At 44.7% G+C, this 20818-nt stretch overlaps 1 protein-coding gene across 2 annotated transcripts in view; it reads left to right on the plus strand.

Annotated features, from left to right (window-relative positions):
- The window catches only part of LARGE1 (LARGE xylosyl- and glucuronyltransferase 1), a 539462-nt gene that overhangs the window by 264094 nt on the left and 254550 nt on the right, over positions 1-20818 (plus strand). For both annotated transcript variants that reach the window (XM_039230459.1, XM_039230458.1), the window contains one exon: positions 8368-8491. In XM_039230459.1, coding sequence (XP_039086390.1) covers positions 8368-8491 — 124 coding nt within the window. The remainder of the gene's footprint in view (positions 1-8367; positions 8492-20818) is intronic.

The following is a 20818-nucleotide window of genomic DNA, read 5'->3' on the forward strand; positions in this document are numbered from 1 at the left end:
TAGACCATTTCCACCCCCTCAGAAGCCCTTGTACCGTGCGGAGTCACGCCCTATTTCCCCCTTCTTCCATCCCCAGCGACCACTCATCTTTCAGTTCCTGGGGACATGTTTGTTCTGGACATTCTGTATAAATGGGATCTTCTATTTAGTCTTTTTGAGTGGCTTGCTTCCCTTAGCATCATGTTTCCATCCACGTTGTAGCCTGTGTCTGTGCTTCATTGCCCTTCATTGCCAGTAGTATTCCATTGCGTGGTGTGACGATGTTTTGTTTGTCTGTTAATCACATGGTGGCCATTGGGGTGGTTTCCACTTCTTGACTGTTACAGATCATGCTACCACGAAGGTTTGTGTACAAGCTTTTGTGTGGGCACGGGCTTTGTGTACACCTAGGGGTAGGACTGCCGGAGAGCTCAGCAGAGGGAACTTTTTATGCTTAATTTTAGAGAAACTCCCAGAACCTGTTTCCAAAGCAGCTACACCATTTCTCAATCCCACACACTAACAAATGAGGGTTCCAGTATCCCCACATCCTCACCAACGTGTGTTATTGTCTTTCTTTCCTTATTATTATTTTTGCCATTGCAGTGGCTGTGAAGTGGCACTTCGTGGCTTTGATTACTATCTCCTGGTGACTCGTGATGGGGGGCATCTTTCCCTGTGCTCGTTGGCCGTCTGTACATCCTCTTTGAGAAAAGGCCGTTCAGATCCTTTGCTTGGTTTTTAATCAGCTTGCTCGTCCTTTTAGTGTTAGAGTTGTAAAAGATCTTTATATATATTATGGTTACAGGTCCCTTATGAGCTTTGCAAATATTTTCTCCCATTCTGAGATTATCTCTTCCACTTTCTTGATGGTGTCCTTTGAAACACAAATGTTTTAAATTTTGACGGAAATCAGTTTGTTTTGTCTTGTGCTGTTCCTGCTTTGGATTTTGTGACAAAGAAACCATTCCCTCAGACACCTGGGTGGCTCCGTCTGTTATGCATCCAGCTCTTGATTTTGGCTCAGGTCAAGATCTCGTGATTTGCGAGATTGAGCCCCTCATCGGGCCCTGCTGGAATTCTCAATCTCTCCCTCTCTTTCTGCCCCTCCCCTGCTTGTGCTCTGTCCCTCTCTCTCGAAATAAATAAATAAATAAACCTGAAAACAAAATTAATAAAAGGAAAAGAAACCATTCTATAACCCAACACTAAAAGATTTACTCCATCATTTTCTTCTAAGTGTGTCTGCTTGTGATATCCAGGTAACTGTGTCAAACTCTGAGGACATTTGGATCTCTTTGGTAATTATTGTCCCTTTATTTATTCTTTCAATAAACAGTTACTGGATGTTACATCTACAAAGGACTATTGAAAATCTGAGGATAAGATTATTCACAAAATACTGTCCCAGTGCCTAGACTCTGTCTAGCAGGGAACAGAGAAGTGAATGTTGGTAGATTATTGCGGTCCTGTGTGTTTTGAGCCCTGACGTCCATGTAAGGCACAAAGAAGGAGCATCTGATCCAGTGGAACTGCTTTCTCGAGCAGTGGTGCTGAAACTTGACCACAGAAGGCTAGAAGCAGTTAGTGAGGCTACATGAAGGCGGTCAAGGAAGAGAGACAGCAAGCACACAAGCCTACAGGAAAACATGACTAATCTCTGAAACTGTACCCACGACTAGGAACTTGCTTAGCTCTGGGGTCATTAAGAGAGAAAACGAGGGAGGTGCATTGTGAAATAGAGAAATACAGCTCACATTCTACTGGTGGGCAGGAAGTAGACCTGCAGATAAATATAGAGATTTCCAGTGCTAAGAGGTGTTAGGAAGATGGGATGCCTGGGTGGCTCAGTCGGTTAAGTGTCCTACTTCGACTCCGGTCATGATGTCATGGTTTGTGAGTTTGAGCCCCATGTCAAGCTCTTTGCTGACAGCCCAGACCCTGGAGCTTGCTTCGGATTCTGTGTCCCTCTGTCTCCCTGCCCCTCCCCTGTTCATACGTTCTCTCTTTCTCTCTCTCAAAAATAAAATACTAAAAAAAATTTTTTTAATCTAAAAAAAATGAAAATAGAAGTGCTAGGAAGAACCAGTGTGATGGGGAACCGTAGGGATGGGAGGGGGCACTTTGGGTGGAGTGGCCATGGAGGGCCTCCCTGAGCAGGTAACACTTTATTTCTGAAGAGGGAGAGGCATTGGTCACACACAGGTCTGGGCAAGAGAATGACTGGAGTGCAAGTTTGAGGAGGGAGTTCAGGGCTTACAGGACAGAAGACCTGTTGGACGGAACAAGCACAGACACCAGGTGGAAGGGGTGAATAGATTCACGAGCTCTCACCAAAGAGCAGAGAGGCTAATAAATGCTAACGTGTGTTAAGTCCTTACTCCTTATGGGTCGCTGTTCTGAGTGCTTCATACATTTTAACTCAGTCTGATAATAACATCCTAAGAAGCTGAGACTCTAAGACTAAGTGGCTTGCTCAACGTCATATCATTACTTTGTGACAAACCACGATAAGAAGCAGCCAGGCAATTTGGCTCTAGCGACCTGGCTCCTCTAACCGCTGGGCTAAGCTGCCTCTCAGAGCATGGAGTTGACTGAGTGTGAGGAGATGGGCTGGGAAGGAACCCAGGTGGTGGTGAATGTAGAATGTGTGTCTTTAACCATGGCAGGGAATTCCAAAAAACAGACATGTGTAAGGGGCCCCTATTTAGCATCCCCAGTGTCATTCTGGGAGTTAGGCTACACCATGAAACACAGCCAAATGTCTGTCTTCATGGAGCTTACATTCTTGAGGGGAGACAGGTACTAAACAGTCCACAAATTCTTAGTAACTGGAATTAGGAGGGTTGTAATTAGGCCATCTTGATTCTGAGGGCTCTGTGGATGTGAGGTGGGACCGTCTAGTTGGTGGTTGGATTTATAGATGAAAGCTTAAGGGAAACATCCTGGTTTACACAGAAACTTGAAGCAAAGTGGTCCAGGCAGTGTTTTCATGTGCTTGTCCCGTGGCTATCGGGAGGTGCCGTTGACAGGACCCACACTGTCATGGCGGCGCCGAAGGCGGAGCTCAACAGAGCCCCGCGTTCTGCTCCAGGGAGTGACACCAAGCTGCTGGTGAGCTGCGTTGGATTGCAGACTTCGTCAGCAAACTGCCAGGTCCTCCGTGATCCCCATGATCCCCTGGACTGGGGACCCTGGTGTGTTCTCCGATTAAACATTTTCATAGTCTGCTAATGAGGCACACGACCCCCTTGGGCAAGCAAACAGCTAGTTTTGCCCTAAAGATGAGCTAAATGACTCTCTGGTTTAGACTCCTTTCTGGGGAGATACTTGAAATAGACCAGAGCGAGAACTTGTAAGGGGAAAACCTCATACAGCTGCTCGCAGCGGCCTCCTCTGTGAGCCCGTTCCTCTTTCCACGCTGGTCCAGCCTCCACTCTGTCACCAGGTTAACGTCCCGAATGACAGCTTTGATCTCCTTACTGCTCAACACCCAGGTCTTGTCTGGGTCTCTTTCTCTTCGATAATGAAAGCCATGGATCTTAAGAGATCACACCCTCTGGCCCAACCTCCCATTAGAACTTTCACTTTTTCTTTTTATCTTCCCTATTCCTGGCATGCAGGAGGTGTCCAGCAAACGCCGTCGTGTGGTCAACCCAGATAAGACTGTTGTCCCTTCATAAACCTGCGGTGTCTTTCCCTGCCTCTGTTCCTTTAATGATTCTGTCATACCTGCAGAACACCTCCATCCCCCATGTGTTCTCATCTGAACATCTGGATTAACTGCCACGCGGTTCATGCAAACATCCTAGATTCTCCACCATGGAGAAGTAGCCTCTTCCCACTCCTGTAGCTTTTGGGTGTCTCTTTGCAGATCCATCCCATACAGTTGCACAGGTTGCTCACCATCCAACTCTAAGGGTACCCTTCACTTAGTGTCCGTTCCCATGTCTCCCCAGGAAGTGTGCAGTTCCCGACATCTGCAGTTGTGTGAGATAGCCCAGTGCCCCGCACACCCGCGCTACAATGTTTATGTAGCTAGTTGCATTCTCTCTTTCTCTGTTTCTGCTAGCCTGATAGCTGCCCAAAGAGAGGAGAGGTCAGCTCCTGCGTCACCTAAAGCCCCGTTATGCCTCACGTGTACTTACTGCGTGACAGCTCTTTGTTGCATGTTTATTCATTCAACTCATTTTGGGGCTTATGGATGGAGGAACGAATTGAAATTACTTGTTGAAAAGTGACGTAAAGCAGTAGAGAAAATAAGTCCCCTAAGTTAACACTGGCAATGGTGTGGCCGCAGTCCAATCAGGGTGTTATATAACAAAATACCACAGACTGGGGGAGCTCACAGAAAATAGGCATTTATTCCCCTCAGTCCTGGAGGCTGGGAAGTCCAGGGTCACGGCACCAGCGTGGTCTGGTTCTGGGGGAGTCTGCTTTCCTGCTTTATGGTTACAGGTTGCTGACTTGTGTGCGTTCTATAATGGCAGGAGAGTGGGGGCTCTCTATAGCCTCTTTTCTAGGGGCACTGATCTCTCTACCCTCACCTACTTTGGGAGTAGGGCCTCCCAAAGGCCCCCACGTCCTGATAGCATCACCTTAGCGGTTAGGGTATAACATAGGAATTTGAGGGGGCAGGAGACAAACGTTCAGACTGTACTAGTGGGTAACATGTATTAAAATCTTACCCACCAGGCACTTTGCTAAACGCCTTATCTATACATTATGTTGGGGCACCTGGGTGGCTCAGTCACTTAAGCATCCAACTTCATCTGATGATCTCGTCATGATCTCGTGGTTCATGAGTTTGAGCTCCATGTCAGGCTCTGTGCTGACAGCTCAGAGCCTGGAGCCTGCCTCGGATTCTGTGTCTCCCTCTCTCTCTCTCCCTGTCTCCTGCTCATTCTCGTGCATGCACGTGCTCTCTCTCTCTCTCTCTCCCCCTTGCTTTCAAAAATAAATAAGCATTAAAAAATTATATATAATATGTTTATTAATCTGCACAATGTGGTATTGTTTACTTACCATTACCATCCCTGATTTGAAAATGAATAAATTGATGCCTAGAAAGATGAAGTAACTTGCTTATGAGCCTTCAGTTGGTCGTTCATGAAGCCAGGGCTCCAACCCAGACGTTCTGGAGCAGAGCCCCCAGCTCTGAAGCATTGACTCCTGTTACCATTCTTACGGTAAAGTTAATGGTGACCTAGAAGGAGGGATGTTGGCTTTCTTTTCCTGTTGCACAAGTGTTTGTTGAGCACCTTTTATGTGCCAGGCTCTCTGCTGGGCACTGAAGATGGAAGTGAAAATATGGTTTCTGTCCTCGGGGGCCTCACAGTAGAGAGGAGGAGCCACATGTTTGAGTAAGTATCGTAGTGCCGCGCTAGAAATGGTAGTCATGTTCTTAGTCTTATTCGTAGGAGAGGCCAGGTTAGCAGGAAAAGGGATGAGGATGGGCTTAAAGGAGGTGTCCTGGAGGAGATGACTTGGCAAAGGGAAGTTTGAAGGATGACCAGGAATTCATGGGACCTCTAAGTAGGGGGCGAGTATTCCCTGGAGAGTGAGCAGCACATGGAGATGCAGACGTGTGGACATCGTGATCGTGTAGATTGGTCTGTTTGGTATTGCCACTCCGTGTCTAAAATTATGCCGTTCCTCTGTCGTGGATACAAATGCCAGCTGACAGTCACACAGCCTTGCCCTTAGCCATTGTGGACACATAAGTCTCCATTGTGGCTCCTGTGGGACACAGGGGTGGCTGTGCCAACACCGAGGGTTAAATGCACCTTTCTGTCTTCCCAGCGACTCTTGAGTAGCTGTTTCTCACTTAGCCTTCAGGTAAGTCACTGACTGATAAACATGCCCCCGCCACTGCCACCGATCTTCCCTGGGGCCACCTGGTAGCTTCCTATGGGGAAGCTTCTCATAGGGCTTCCAGGGAATGTTATAGGGCAGGTATGCCCCCTTCCTCTTGAGTATAGATCGTGGGGGGAGTTTCCATTTTTCAGGCAATGGGTCTCCATGGAGAAATTCTGCAGTACTGATTGTGTCTTGTATTTATTTATTCAGTTTATCACCCTTGAGGACCTGTTATGTATATGGTAGGTTGGCCTTGGATAATAAGTGCCTTTGGGTCCAGACTCATCCATTCTACTCCACCTGCCTTTACCACCCTCATCTTAAACTTAGTGCCTCCAATCCTAAACCCATCATCTTCTTCCAATGTGCCTTTCCTCTCTTACCCCCTGTCCTGGAGTTACCACCACCAACCCAGGAACCTCAGTGTTTCCTTCTGCTTCTTTTTCTCCATTTCCCCCCATAGCTAAGTCTCTTTTCCTAAAATCCCTCTAGATTCAGCTCCCTTATTGCTCTTCCCCAGACTCAGTCCTAATCAGATCCTCGCTTCACATTCACCTAGTCCTGTCTTCTAAGTGATGTGTCTACCTTGGTTCCCCTTATCTGTCCACTGTCTGTCACCCATCCATCTATTCAGTTCAGTTATTGAACTTTTTCTACATTCCATGCACAGAGCTAGATCACAAGGTGATCCGTTTGAATGTTACTGGCACAACCCTTGACCTCCCTAAGCTCAGAGTCATGTGGGGATCTAGACAGGTAAACAGGAGATCAAAACCTAAGGATGGGTACATGGTACTGAGATGGCTATTTGTTAGAAAGGCCCTTGACCCAGTCATGGGTTGTCAGGGAAGGACTCTAGGAGAAAATGGAGGTAGACCTCACAACTGAAGGCTGGATAAGAGATAGATGCTGACTGGGCAGTATGAAGGGTAGGAGAGGAGAGGGCCAGACCATGAGATTTGCAAGAGCAGCGATGGTGTGTCTTACCTTGTCCCCAGCATCCTGCTCATCTCCTGGTAAGTAGTAGGTGCTCAATAAGTATTTATCAAATGAACAAATGCAAGAAGGTTTCTGACAGAGCAAACCAAACATGCAAAGGCCCAGGTGAAGACAGAGCACGGCAGCATGGGAAACTGAGAGAAGGTCTAGAGCAGGGCTGGGGAGAGGCTGCCCACAGGGCCGGGAGCTAAGAGATCAGTCATGTTGCCCCTGCACCTCACTGATGAAGTCTTAGTCTTTAATTGCGCATTCACGGCACTGCTTCCTGCACTCTGTCCTCCTCTGCTCTGACCCTCAAGTCCCAGCTAACCACTTGTCCCCACATACTCCGGGCACGCCCTGGGCTCTGGCCGTAGTCTCCTGTTACTCTCCTCGGATTGTGTCCTCCTGTCCCTTTGCTTCCTGTCAAACTCCTTTATCTTTTGAGGTACCGCTCCCCCAACTCTTCCTCGTCCCCCTGAGCCAGTTAGAATTAGCCTTTTTCTTTACTCCCATAGAACATTGTGTTCTGTTGTGGTTGTTACCAACATTATGGTCTACGTCTTGTTTGTATTTAATCGTGGATCCCCTGTCCCTCTAAAGACTGTGAGCTCCTTGAAGTCAGGGGGACCAGGTCATTCTCCTCTTTCGATTTTTCACAGCTGCTCACTGTGTGGTGTTACAATCTATGCTGCTGTTTTTACTAGCTCAGTAGTATTTATGAGAGTAGTCCTCCTGGACTGAACTATGGCTTTGTGCCTGGTGCTTTCTCAAGAGGACATATCTGCTATTTATTGTCCTATCTGTGTTTATTATTGATATGCATCATGGATTATACTTATCAACACAGTAGCCCGATAAGGAGCTTTTTCTCAACGTTTTACAGAATGAAGAAGCAGCAGTGCAGAAATAGAAGTGGCATGCTCAAAATCCCCACTAACATATACCACAACTGAGACTTGAGCCCATTTCCACTTGACTCCAGAAGCTTTTCCCACATGTGATGCTGGTTTGTATTTGGGTGTTGCCTCAGTAATGGCTGGTTGACGGAGGTGGAACGAAGAAAAGCTGTAGGAATATTAAGTGAGAGTAAGCTGATAGTGATGCGAGCCCCCACTGATGCCATCTTGGATGCCTGGGTTTCTTTTGGAGAGGAGCAAGCAGAAAACAGAACTCAGAATCTTCCCAGTTGCATTCAGCCAGTCCAAAGACCATTTTCTGTCCATGTGCTTCTGAAACCAATGCCCATACCATCTGACCAAATTGGCCAAATTGTTACATATGCCTAAGAGTTCTGGAAACACAAACACGCCAGTCACAGGTACGGTGGTTGGCTTGAATGGAGTGTTACCAATGATTTTACCTGAAATCCTGAGGTTGGGTGAGATGCCTTTTCTGCTTTTCAGCTCTGACCCGCAAGCGTTGGGTTGGTAATGTGCCTGACTGACTTTCACAGCTGCTGTGCCCAACTGGCCACATGTTGCAAATTGGTAAGAGTGTGATTCTGTGGCCAGAACTCTCCCTGCTGACCTGTCTTCCCTCTCCCTACAGACGGAACCCTCTGCACTTCCACCTCATCGCTGACTCCATTGCAGAGCAGATCCTAGCGACGCTCTTCCAGACATGGATGGTGCCGGCTGTACGTGTAGACTTCTACAATGCCGATGAGCTCAAGGTACAAGCAGGAGGGGAGGGGTGCCCCCTCTCACCTCCTCATGCTGGAGGCTTTTCCTGGTTGTGGTTCAGCAGACTGGCAGTGGGTGAAATCTCAGCTTTCAGCTGGAAACGTCCAGGGTATAATTAAGGTCGTTTGCCACCCGGATCTGATTGACTACAGAAATCATTAGAGCTACCACTTCCTCAGCACAGAATCCATGTTGGTCTGTGCAGTTCTGGCCACCAGGGCTTTCTGTGGAGGTGGAGGCCATTGGCCTGGTATGCATCTGAAAGAGGTCCACGGTGGCCATTCTAGAGATTTCTGCCACCCAGTGAAGTCAGTGCTGAACTCCGAGGCAGATGGGCCTGGGTTGTAATTCGTATGTTGTCATTTACTGGTCTTAAGATACAAAGCAAATAACTTAGACCTTTGCTTCATCTGTTTCTCATCAGTGAAAAGGTGATTATAATATCAACCGCAATTGGATAATGAATAGGCAAAAATGAGAGAATATGTATGAATGTGCTTTAAAAGATTATGCTGAATAAATATCACAGACTGTGTAGGACCCGAGGGTTTCACCAAACAAGACTCATTTGGTCCAGTCATTTCCTTGCTGAAAACCCATCTGTTGTCCCACGTTGTTGCCTTAGGATTGAGATTCACGATCTCGTTAGGAAGTCCTGCTTCTGGCTCTTGACTCTTCTTCCGGTCCAGGTCATTCCTGGAACTCCATCCTGTTACTCCGCTCTGAGAAACCGCCTCTGGTCTTTGCTGCCTCTCCTGTGTTTGAGCCTTTGCTTATGGTGTTCCTTGTATCTGGCATGCCCTTCCACCTACCTTTTCACAACTCCTCCGAGAACCTTCCCTGACCTCTCCCGAAAAGAGGAAGACATTCTCTATTCACGTGTCTGTCTACCCCTTTAGTTTAGAACCTTCTTAATGGGGGAGGGGTCAGGGAGAATGTCTTACTCTTTTCTAATTTCTGGTGCACAGTTGGTACCCTGTAATGCTTGTGGATTTAACAAATTGCTGTTGTTAGAGGAACATGTACCTTTGCAGAAATATGTTGATGTTCTCTCTCCAGTCACCTTGGGAAGGACTAAACACCTAGGCATGAGGCTGATTCTAGCAAATTGCTTGTTCCAAACCTCATAAAGCCATTATCTTTTCATTTCAGAGCCATAACATTTTAAATAGATCACAGAGATGCCGGCCGGAGTTTCTGATTTTCCCATATTTCAGGCTCTGAGGTTGATCGAGATGTTCAGAATTTAGCATTTGGGGATTGTCGTGGTAATTTGTGTGCCATTCCAATCTATTCTGAGCTAAAATTGATTAACACTCTTAAAAGGGAAAAACAAAATTTAGCAAATTGCTTCACTAATTAAGGTGAAAGCAAGCCTCTCTGTCTCCCAGGGTCTAAGCAGCCAACACAGTAGGGAAAAGCAACGGGAGGAGAGGCATAGCGCCTGGCACACATCATTCTCCTTTTCTGGGCTGTCCTGTGCCAGGTCCCTTGTAAGCCTGTACACCCTACTTTTTAAGAAAACACAAAAGCGGATGAACAAAACCCCAGGTTCATATCCTCGCTCGCCATTCAAGGACCATCTGGGTTGGATTTCGAGCCCTGGCTCAGTCAGTGCTGGCCACCAAGGCAGGGGCTGAACAAGATAATGCCGGAAATGCAACAGGCTCTTGAAAATGCCCCACTCACTCCCCTTTGCAGCCAAGGCAACGTAGGATTAAAATACTCTGGATTGTACGGCCTATTAGGAAATCCATGGACCACCGGGAGACTGAAGGAGTAAGGCACCAAGGGCTGTACTCTCCTGGGAATCCCAGGGCTTCCCTGAGGTCTTGAACGAGATGGGGAAGGGAAGGTTGGTGCTGACTCTCCCATGGCCACTTTAATCCAGGCGGACCTACTGTTTATTACTTTACATACTGGATTTTTATCCATTTGAATTGGCAATTCCATGGCTTAAAACCTAAAAATTTTTTAAAAAGTCTAATCTGTTGTGTTCTAAAGGATGTTGTGTCCCATGTTCTGTTCTCTAGTGTGACCTTTGCTCCCAGCTACCCCGCACAAGGCCCTGGACACCTGCATTTTATCTCCCTACCAGTTAAGCACCTGTCTCCTGCCATCTTGTATCCCATGAGACTCTTGTCCAAATCCTGTAAGGGCAATGGGTGTGAAAGCATTTTGTAAACATAATTTGGCCATAATGGATGTAGTGATGATTTATGCATAGTCTGGCTCTGCAAACCCTAAACCATGATCTGCCTACTCCCCGCAGCCTGAGCGTCTCTGGGCTGTACCACCATCATCTGTCTACTTAGCTGTTCCCCAGAATGAAGAGTTCATCTTGGACAGCCCCTCTCCCTCACTGTGTGTCTGTCCGTTCCACATCCTAGCTGGTCTCCCGTCTCCCCTGCTCCCATCCCACTCTGAGCCCTTGTAACCTTCCCCCAACACAACAACAGTCTTTGTCCACACTAGTCTTTTCCCCTCTGCTCTGCTCACTCCGCCTCTCCCAAATGCTTTCTCCATCAGTGGCGTGAGTTGGATTACCCAACAGCATGTCCCACCATGCCATCCCTTCCTGTGCATAAAACCTTCCATGGTTTCCCTGTGCTCCTAAGATCAAGACCACAGTCCTGAGTGACACGTCCTTGGGCTTTCTGGCTCCTGCCTCCCTCCAGGTTCATCTTACTGTTAGCGCCATTGCTCACACACTAGATTGTCATGTCTGCTTTGCTCATTCCCTCCCATCGGGGGCCACTGCATAGGTGATTTTTTTGTGTGTTAACCTCTCTTCCCCAGCCTGCCTCCTCCTCCCCATTGCTGGTTAATTCCATGTTCTTCTGCTTAAGCTACTTTTACCCTGAGAAATCTTCCCTGCCTTCATAATCTCAAGAGAGGTTCCTTTGTTATAGGTACTCATAGGATCACCTACATATCTTCAGTAAACTCATCTCATCGCAGAACGCTCTTTCATCCCTTTGTGTAATAAGCTGGTAAATGTCCTTCTCTCCCCCAGATAGTTGGCTCCAAAGGGCCGAGATCACGTCTGCTTCTCAGCACCCTCCTATCTTAAGAGAATGCCTAGTGTGATGCCTGGTCTATGAAAATATTTGCAAAATGATGATATACAATAAACTCAGAGCTGGTTCCCAAGAGTAATAAAACCATTAGGAAGGGGTTTCTTTGTCACTGTCAGGGCTCACCACATTCGTGAGGCCCGTTGTGCCTCGGGGCATGGGCGGGCAGCCAGATATTTGTCTAGCAGTGACCCTGCAGTGGCATAAATAAGGCAGCTCCATCTGTACTACCCCGTGTAAAGTCCCCAGAGCGGCCCTGGGGACAGGTGAGTGTCTTTCCATGAATGCATTAAAACACCATCCATTGGCTGATGTTAGCAAAGGAAGAAGAACAGGGAGGGCAGGGACGCGTGCTGTGTTCTGCAGTGGCGTTCAGGAAGCATGTCAGATGGTACCCTCAGCAGACACACATGACGGCCTCCCCCGATCTGGTGCCGAGAAATCACTGTGTGCAGCTGTTGGAAATAGCATTTCTCGGAAATACTCCTGCGGGCCCCTTATTATATCTGTTAGTGCTGGAGAATGGACTAAGAGGGAAGAGGAAATTTATGAGGGATTGGAGCATGATTAAAAATGAACTGTGGGAAATTCGCAGTGGACTGGTATGCTTCTGTCAGTAATGACCAATTAGTGTAGATTTGCAAATAGTGATCGCTCAGCTTGCTTGTCTTTGTGGCCTGTGAAATGCTCATTGGTCTTCCTGATGTTTACAGGGCCCATTCATTTCCAGCCTCCAAGTCCCCATGTCAACAGGCGACCAGGACTGAGTGTGTCTTTGTGCCCTTGTCTCCACTCACAACATGCAGCTCCTTGCAATGGAGGAAAGAGGAGCTGGAGGTGGGCGGGGGTGAGGGGCTTCTTTCTGTGTAGAGCTTTGTAAATGGCATGCTGTCGCTCACTCCTCACGACACCCCTGCGGAGTGGACTGAGAAGTTCTATTACCTCCATCTCACAGATAATTTATAAATTGAAGCACGGAGTTGAGGAGTATTTGCCTAAGACTAGGCATCTAATAAATGCCAAGGCTGCTGTTTTAACTTTTCCCTTTCCAAATGAAACAAGATGAGATACGGGATTGTAGAATTCAGTAGACACGGATGTGGAGCGGATCCGAAGAGGAGAGAGGCATGGGCTGCGGCCACTGTGGAATGAAATTGCATTGAGTTGCACTTGAATGCAGAATTCCTGTTTTCATTGCTTCTGGACCCCATAGGCTGCAGTGTGACCGGTGTTATTGATGGGACACTTTGTTCCTTGTGTTTTGTGTGGTTCTTTCATAGAATGCTCGGAACTCTGTGGAGCAGGGGCTATTATTACCCCCACTGTGCAGATTGGGAACCTGAGGCTTAGGGAGTTTAACCCCAAGTCACATATGTGCCTCATACATGGCAGAGCCATGATTCAGACCCAGAACTACCCGACTCCACAACCCATGCTCTCCGATGTTGAATTTCCTTCTCAGTGGCTGACTTTTAAGTTGAGACCCTATAATTGTGTCTAGACAGGGGTCCTCTAAGCTGTCAGTGGTTTTATTTTTGTTTTTGTTTTTTTCTGGTGGTTCCTGAAGAACAGATGTTAAGCATGACCCCTCCATTAAAGGCCTACCCGGTGGCTCAGTCAGTTGCGCGTCTGTGGGGCTCATGTCATGATCTCACCATTCGTGGGTTTGAGCCCCGCATCGCACTCTGTGCTGACAGCTCAGAGCCTGGAGCCTGCTTCAGATTCTGTGTCCCCCCTCTCTGCCCTTCCCCACTCACTCTCTGTCCCTCTTTCAAAAGTATGTTTAATGTTTAATTAAACATTAAAAAAATTTTAATAAAGGCCTACTGGGGACGGAGCTGAGGATAAAAAGACACTCCACCAGCAATGCTGCTGAGGTACAGGGCAGTCCCACCACTTCCACCCATGGATTGTTTTCTAAACAAAGTAGTCACTACTCTAGACGGTTTGCCTTAAATCAGCAATACATGTCTGGTCAGTTTTCAGACAAGACCCTGCCTGTGTACCAGCTTTGATCTTGCCCCACTTGGCCCAGAAAGTCACGCCCATGCCATCAACTGGGGTGAAGATGATCCTGAGCTCGCAGTTTGAAGCTTCTGGGGCAGGGCCTGTTTCGTGATTCACCTGCTCAGCCAAGGGTCCTAATTTACCTCCTTTTCCCTTAGGCCTGATGCCTGTTCTTTACCAACAGCAGAAAGATTATGAAGTAGGATTCAGGACGATGGTTACAGAAAATATTGATGGCTGACTCTAAAAATTGGCTTCTTACTTATACTCAGTTACCTTTGTACTGGTCTTTGTGGAGTATTGCAGAGGCTCTCTTTAGATGACTGTGCTCTGCTGTCCTGTGGGAGACAAACTTCCATTGTTCCCGCTAGGGGGCAGATAAACTGCTGTCTACCCAACCCTACCTGTTTCCTAGGAAGATGTGCTTCCTTGATGATGTACATTTTCACTTAGGAGGGACTAATGCAAACCAGAAATCATAGGGTTTCAGGGTTAGAAGGAAGCCCAATAAAAATAGCTATTTTTGGTTAGATGAGGCCCAGGGTTGGGGAGGGAGGGGTGTTAAGAATTGTCCAGGATCTCACATGTGATTTTTTTCTAACACAGTCCTCTTCCCCAAATTGAGTCTGGGTGTTTGGACTGTGGGACCTGGGATGTAGTTCAAAGGGACTGTACTTGGCAATGGTTGAACTTCATGTGCAGTCATCAAACACCCCCATGGGGCTGAAGCAGGTTCCAGTTAGACTTTGCCTGCAGAGGAAGGAAAGACATACTTGGACATGCCTCACGGAGGATATGATCTGCTCTAAGATGCCCTGCAGCAGAGTCAGGAATGGAGTGAAGTATGTGACCTTTGGAATTGTCTTGGGTGGCTTCTCATACTATGGTAATACCAAGAGCAACACTCATTGCTTACGTGTCTTTTAAAATTGTTACCTCTAGCTCCCCCTTATTGGTGAAGATTAAATGCAGCAAATGAGGTCTCATAATGGAAAGCAGAGTGCTCAGCACATAGTAGGCGCTCAGAAATTCTGTTTTTCCCTTCCCCTTTCATATATTTGAAAATGGCAGTGATTAACCTCTTAAATCTTCACTTCTGTTCCTTCTCTCTTTTTGAGTCTCATGTTATATAGGAGGGCTGACAGAGGTTAAATCTTACATCCACATTCGGAAAAGTTACTAGTTTCCCATTCTCTTCATTGTCTTGCTTGGGCCATGGATTATCCACATGGTTTGTGAATATGAGGGCTGGTTCTGTAAGGCCAGCAATGGACCTCTGACCTTTGTGATAGGCTCTTCTCTTTTGGGTAGCAAGGGTGAGATCATAGAACGGACATGAATGATTTCATGCATCTGAAAATGTACTTAGAATGCTGGCCTTTGGCTTTTACATATTACACATGGAAAATTGTAAGCAACCAAAAGAAACTATAATTTGCACTAGAAAAGGATCTTTCTGTGTGAGTTGTACGATTCACTTTATACACAGGCAAATATTTCTTTATATAATGGAGTGTCCTAATGAATGGGCCCTGTCCCCTTTCGAGAATCATAGAATCTTAATTAGGAAGGAACTTGGCATTCATCTAGCATAACCTTCCACTTTCTTCTGTAATATTCCATATAAATGGTCATTAATCTTCTGCTTTTGAGTACTTCCAGAGATAAGAGACCATTACCTCCCAAAGGACCTTGTTCCATACTTAGAAACTCTATTAGAAATATTCGCCTTGTGCTGTACTGAAATCTTTTATCTTTTTGATTCCCCCATTGGTCCTGAGCATTAATAAAGACCCAAGGCAAGTGTGTGTATCATTGTCTGTCCATTCATACGCCTCCCCCACCAGACTGTGAGAGCCAGGAGGGCAAGGCCTATAACTTTTATCTCTGTGCCCAGCTCTTTGGACAAAACCTGGTCAAAAGCAGCTCCAGGAAACGCATGGATTCCGTGCTTTGGGCTGCAGAGGAGTCAGTCAGCTGTTTGGATACAGGCAGATCTGCTGAGTCCTCTCCTCTTCTCCATTCTTTCCACTGTGTCCCAAACGGCAGTGTTTGGAATCTCGCCGCCACTTCAGTGTACCTTGTGACATTGTTGTGTAATACATGGTTTCCAAGTTGTTGCCTTCCTTGAATGCGCTCACTTTATCTCTGCCTCCTCTACCATTCTCTGTGGTCCTTCAGCATACAACAGTTGTGTCAAATCTACGTAGGTGACTTGCCCCATCAAGAGCAATAATTGGCCTGGGCTCAGATATTTAACACATTTAAAGCAATTAAGTGTTCCTTTACCCGCCTTTCCCCCATCATGAGTGGTGATCCCTTCCCATTTTCATTGCTGTCATCTTCTCCTTCGTAATTCATTCCCCTTGATAAAGAAGGAAATGCTTTCATGTACCTTATTTCACTGTTTCCTCAAGAATCCCATGCTGTGGAAACAGCACATATTTTCTTGTGTTAATAAGGACTTTACCAAAGGAATATCGGAGGTAGAACTGATGCCAGAATCGACTTCTCTGGCCTTGAATACAGGGCTCCTCCCTAGTACTGAAAAACTGTGCCTACCCACAGCTCGAGTTAAAAACCAACATCAGTGATTCTGCAGTGTGGTGATAGCAATGGATTTGGGAATATAAGCTGGACCCAAAACAAAACAAAACAAAATAAAACCAGAGCTATTTGGTGAGTGACAGGGATGGGCAGAGTGAACTGGGAAATTAGGAGACTAAGACATTTTCCCAGTGAAACAGTAGTCTTTTTTCAAATGTTTTGAAAGGATAAAAGGCTGGATTTGTGGAGTGAATTGTTAGCGCGTCAGTGTTTTAGATGAGGTGTACTTTTTGATAAGTTACTCTGGGACAGCGTGATAAAAAGTTAATGTAAATCAGGAGCTCCTGGCACTTCAAGGCAAGGATTATGATGGGTGGTCCATCTGTAGGATGATGAAATTCAAGTTCTCAAGAAGGGAGAAGAATTCTATGCATGCATATCCAAAGGGGCCCCTGCAATCCAGGTAAAATCAGCAACAAGTTGTCCACATCAGGGGACACCCTAGAAACATATTATGAGTCAAGGATTACAAAAAAATCCTTCCTTTAAGAATAGCAATAACTCTCATTAGTAAGAATTAATTATGTGCCAACATAATAGCTTTACATGCATAATATTATTTTATCCCACAGTTAGCCTTGAGGTTAGTGTAATTATTTTCACCCATTTCCAGGTGAGGAAATGGAATCTTCTGAAAATGACTTGTTGGAATTACTCAGCATTGTGAACCAGAATATGACTCGAAGTGGTCTGGCTCCTGAGCAGTGCTGGCTGATAGAAATATAATGACAAATCATAGGTATAATTTCAAGTTTTCTGCTGGTCACATTTCCAAGGGCAAAATGAAAACAAGTGAAAGGAATTTTAACTGTAACATTTTACTTCATCCTATATATCCAAAATATTATCATTTCAACATGATCAGTATTTTAAAAATTACTAATGAGATATTTCATATACTTTCTCCCATATGATCTTCAATAGTCAATGTGTATTTCACACATGCCAACCAGGGCAGGCTGCATTTCAAGGGCACAGGACCACATACAGTTGGTGGCTGTGGGGGAGCAGTGGAGCCTGATTTCGGAAGCTCCACCCTAACACAAGGGCAAGGAATGGAGACATCTCTGAAGAATAAAAATTCTCCCTAAGTCTTTCTGCTGTAGTAATAAATGTTCTTAACAAAATATCTGCCACACTGTTTGAGCAAGAAAGAGACCTCAAAATACCAGCCACATTTGCTCATGTATAATGACAATGGAAAAATGATATTCTATGCAAGAGCTCACAAAATATGCACCAGTGTATCCTTCTCGAGAAAGTGTCACCAGTAATTTGCCAGCCAACCAAAACAGTCCTCAAAATGAATATTCAGGAATGAAGAGGTCTTGTTCTAAAGGGGCAGGCAGAAGTTACACACAGAATGATCTGTAAATAACTGTTTTAAGTCAATTGCAAAGATGACTGCAAATGCCTGAAGTTGTTCTTTAAAACACACACGCAAATAACCAATTAGTTTGGTGGTGGTTCCCTCTTGGACCTGATTTTGCCCACCCTGCACCTCCCACCTCTGCCAACCATCTATCCCTTCTCTGGATCTGTGAGCTTGGGTTGTGTTTGTTTGTTTGTTTGTTTTGGGTTTCTTGTTTCTTTTTTTATTCCTTAAATAGTTTATTGTCAAGTTGGTTTATATATAACACCCACTGCACATCCCAACAAGTGCCCTCTCCCATCCCCATCACCCCCCATCTCCTCCCCCCACCCCCGTCAGCCCTCAGTTTGTTCTCAGTATTTAAGAGTCTCTCATGGTTTGCCTCCCTCCCTCTCCCCAACTATTTTTCCCTTCTTTTCTTGTTTCAAGATTCTCATGTAAGTGAGATTATATCTAATTGTTTTTCTCTGTCTTACTTATTTCACTTATCATAATACCCTCGGGCCATCCGTGTTGCCACGGATGGTATTTTTTATGGCCAAATAATATTCTTTGTCTACTCATCCATCAGTGGACACTTAGTTGCATCCATCCGTTGGCTATTGTAAGTGATGCTGCACTGAATACTGGAGTCCAATCAGTCATTTTAAAACGGGTTGGGCAGTGTTGGATTTAAAAGCTGCTAAGTGTCTTGTGTTTTGTGTAACTCAGGTGGAATTTTGTAACCCTTCTCTCTGATCATTGAGGGAAGAAAAGGTAAGATGTTTCTGCAAAAATCAAAGGTGACCACTGGTAAAGTCATAAATAGAATTAAGACTGAGTTGTTGGAGGTGAATATTGCAAGTGAAGCAAAGTCTGTATAAGGTAGGTAGGGAGCATTATATATCCATATCTTGGAAAAAAAATTAACCTTGACCCTCTTCATATCATATGCAAAAATTAACTTGACATGAATCTTACAGCTGAATGTAAGAACTAAAAACAATCAAACTGGTAGAAGAAAACAGGAGAAAATCTTAGACCTTAGATTAGGCAAAGGTTTCTTAAATGGGATATGAAAAAAAGCACAAACTAGAAGAGGAAAAAAATATTAATAAATTGCACTTCATCTAAACTGGTAGTTGTTTTTTGTTCCGAGACATTAATAAGAAGACGACAAGCCACAGACTCGGAGAGAAAATTTGCAAAGCATGCGTCTGAGGAAAGATGTGTATCTGGCAGAGGTAGAAACTCGTACAACAGTAACAAGACAGATGACCCAATTTAACAATGGGCAGCATATTTTAAGGGACATCACTGAGAAGACAGGGATAGCCAGTAAATCCCTAAAAAGTGCTCAGCATCCTCAGTCACCGGGGAAATGCAAGTTAAGGTCATCCCAGGATACTACATCACACCCCCTACAATGGCTAAAATGAAAAAGACTGACCGTACATAGTGTCAGTTGTACTTAGTTGACATCCGATGTGGAACATCCACTTTGTAAAACTGTTTGTCAGTTTTGTAAGAAGTGACGCATACATTACAGCCCACCAGTACCGCTCCTGGGTATTGATGCAAGAGAAATGGAAACATGCGCACACCAAAATTTGTCTGTGAATATTCATGGCAGCTTTATTCATAGAACACAGATGTCCATTGGCCAGAGAAAACAGTTGTGATATATCCATTTAATGGAACTTTACTCAGCATTGAATATGGTATTTACGGCAGTAGGAGGAAATCTCAGAAGTAGTATACTGAGTGCAGAGAGCCAGAAGCAAAAGACTACGTTATACGACTGCATTTATACAGAGTCCATGAAAGCAGACACAAGTTACTAGGAGCCAAAGAGTAGGGTGGTGGGGACCCCCTGAAAGGGGGACTGTGGGGATGCAGGGGGAGGGTGATAGAATTGTGTGAATGGTTGTGTGGTGGTTGGTTGCAGACTGTATACGTTTGTTGAAGTGTTCATTTAAAAGAGGTGATTATAACATATGTAAATTTTTTCTCCACTGAAAAAACATGCACAAAAATACTATTCCAGAAGCAAAACCAACGTTATTTATTTTAACAGATATACAAGCATGAAACTTCTGTTATTGGAGAAAAACTCAAATGCTTGATTAGGTAACCGTATCTTAGCCATATGCTTACAGTTTCAAGAAACATACCTAAAATAAATTGTAAAATTTAAAAATAAAATTGATATTAGGATGTCTTGGACATACGAAGGAAAATAAGGTACAGATATGTTAATTTCAGACCATCTCAAATATAAAGTATATTTAATTGAAATTAGTAATCTTGAATGGACAATTGTGATATCCATAAGACGAGATAATAGCCAAGGTGTTTTCCAAGTAGAAGGCTTTCAAATAAAGCAAAAACTGATGGAAATATAGGATATATTGTTAGAGTTTTAGGCACTAACAAGGCAAATCATATTGTTAATGACAGAGGCAGTTTATCAGAGTATAATCATTATGAGTAGATATCAAAGCTCATATCCATAAAATGGAATAAAATGGATTTTTGTGTGTTTATGAAAAAATTACATAAATTGAGAGCACAAGAAAACCTCATTACATTCCAAACCATAAAGATTATATAGGCCCCACCCTTGGATGCAATGAATTAGTACTATGTATCACAAACTTTTAGATGGGGGGCTCCAAATACCTGGAAATTGGGGGAAGGTAAAGAATTTTTCTAAATGCTTATTTAATCCAAAAGGAAATAAAAATAAAAATTATAGCCTATTTTGAAAACCACAAAAGAGGAATATTTCACAGTAAAGCTTATGGAATGTGCTCAAAGCTGTCATTGGAGATGTTTTAATAGCCTTCAGTGCCTTCATTATTCAAACACAAAGATGATGATAAATGAACCTCACATTCCACTCGATAATTTGAACAAGAACAATGGTGTGGACCTAAGGAAAGCAGAAGGAAAATAAAGTTAATTGCAGAAGTCTGTGAAGTATGGAAGATGAAAAACAGAAAACTAGAATTAAATGTTGGAAAGCTGGTTCCGTGTGTAGGAAATGGCAGTCCTCTGGCAGATGTAGTAATGTGTGGAGAAAATATTAGTAAGCTAAACAATATGATGGGGTGCAACAATGTACATAGAAAAGGGTAAGAAAATAATAATCGTAGCCAGCACTTATCTGGTACTTCTGTACCAGATACGGTACTAGGTATTTAATGTGAGTTAGCTTTTTCAGTGATCACCACCACTCTTTAAGATTAGTGCTGTTGTGATCCCATTTTACA

Source organism: Hyaena hyaena, unplaced genomic scaffold (genome assembly GCF_003009895.1).
Source record: "Hyaena hyaena isolate Hyena2069 unplaced genomic scaffold, ASM300989v1 scaffold_46, whole genome shotgun sequence".
Taxonomy (NCBI): domain Eukaryota; kingdom Metazoa; phylum Chordata; class Mammalia; order Carnivora; family Hyaenidae; genus Hyaena; species Hyaena hyaena.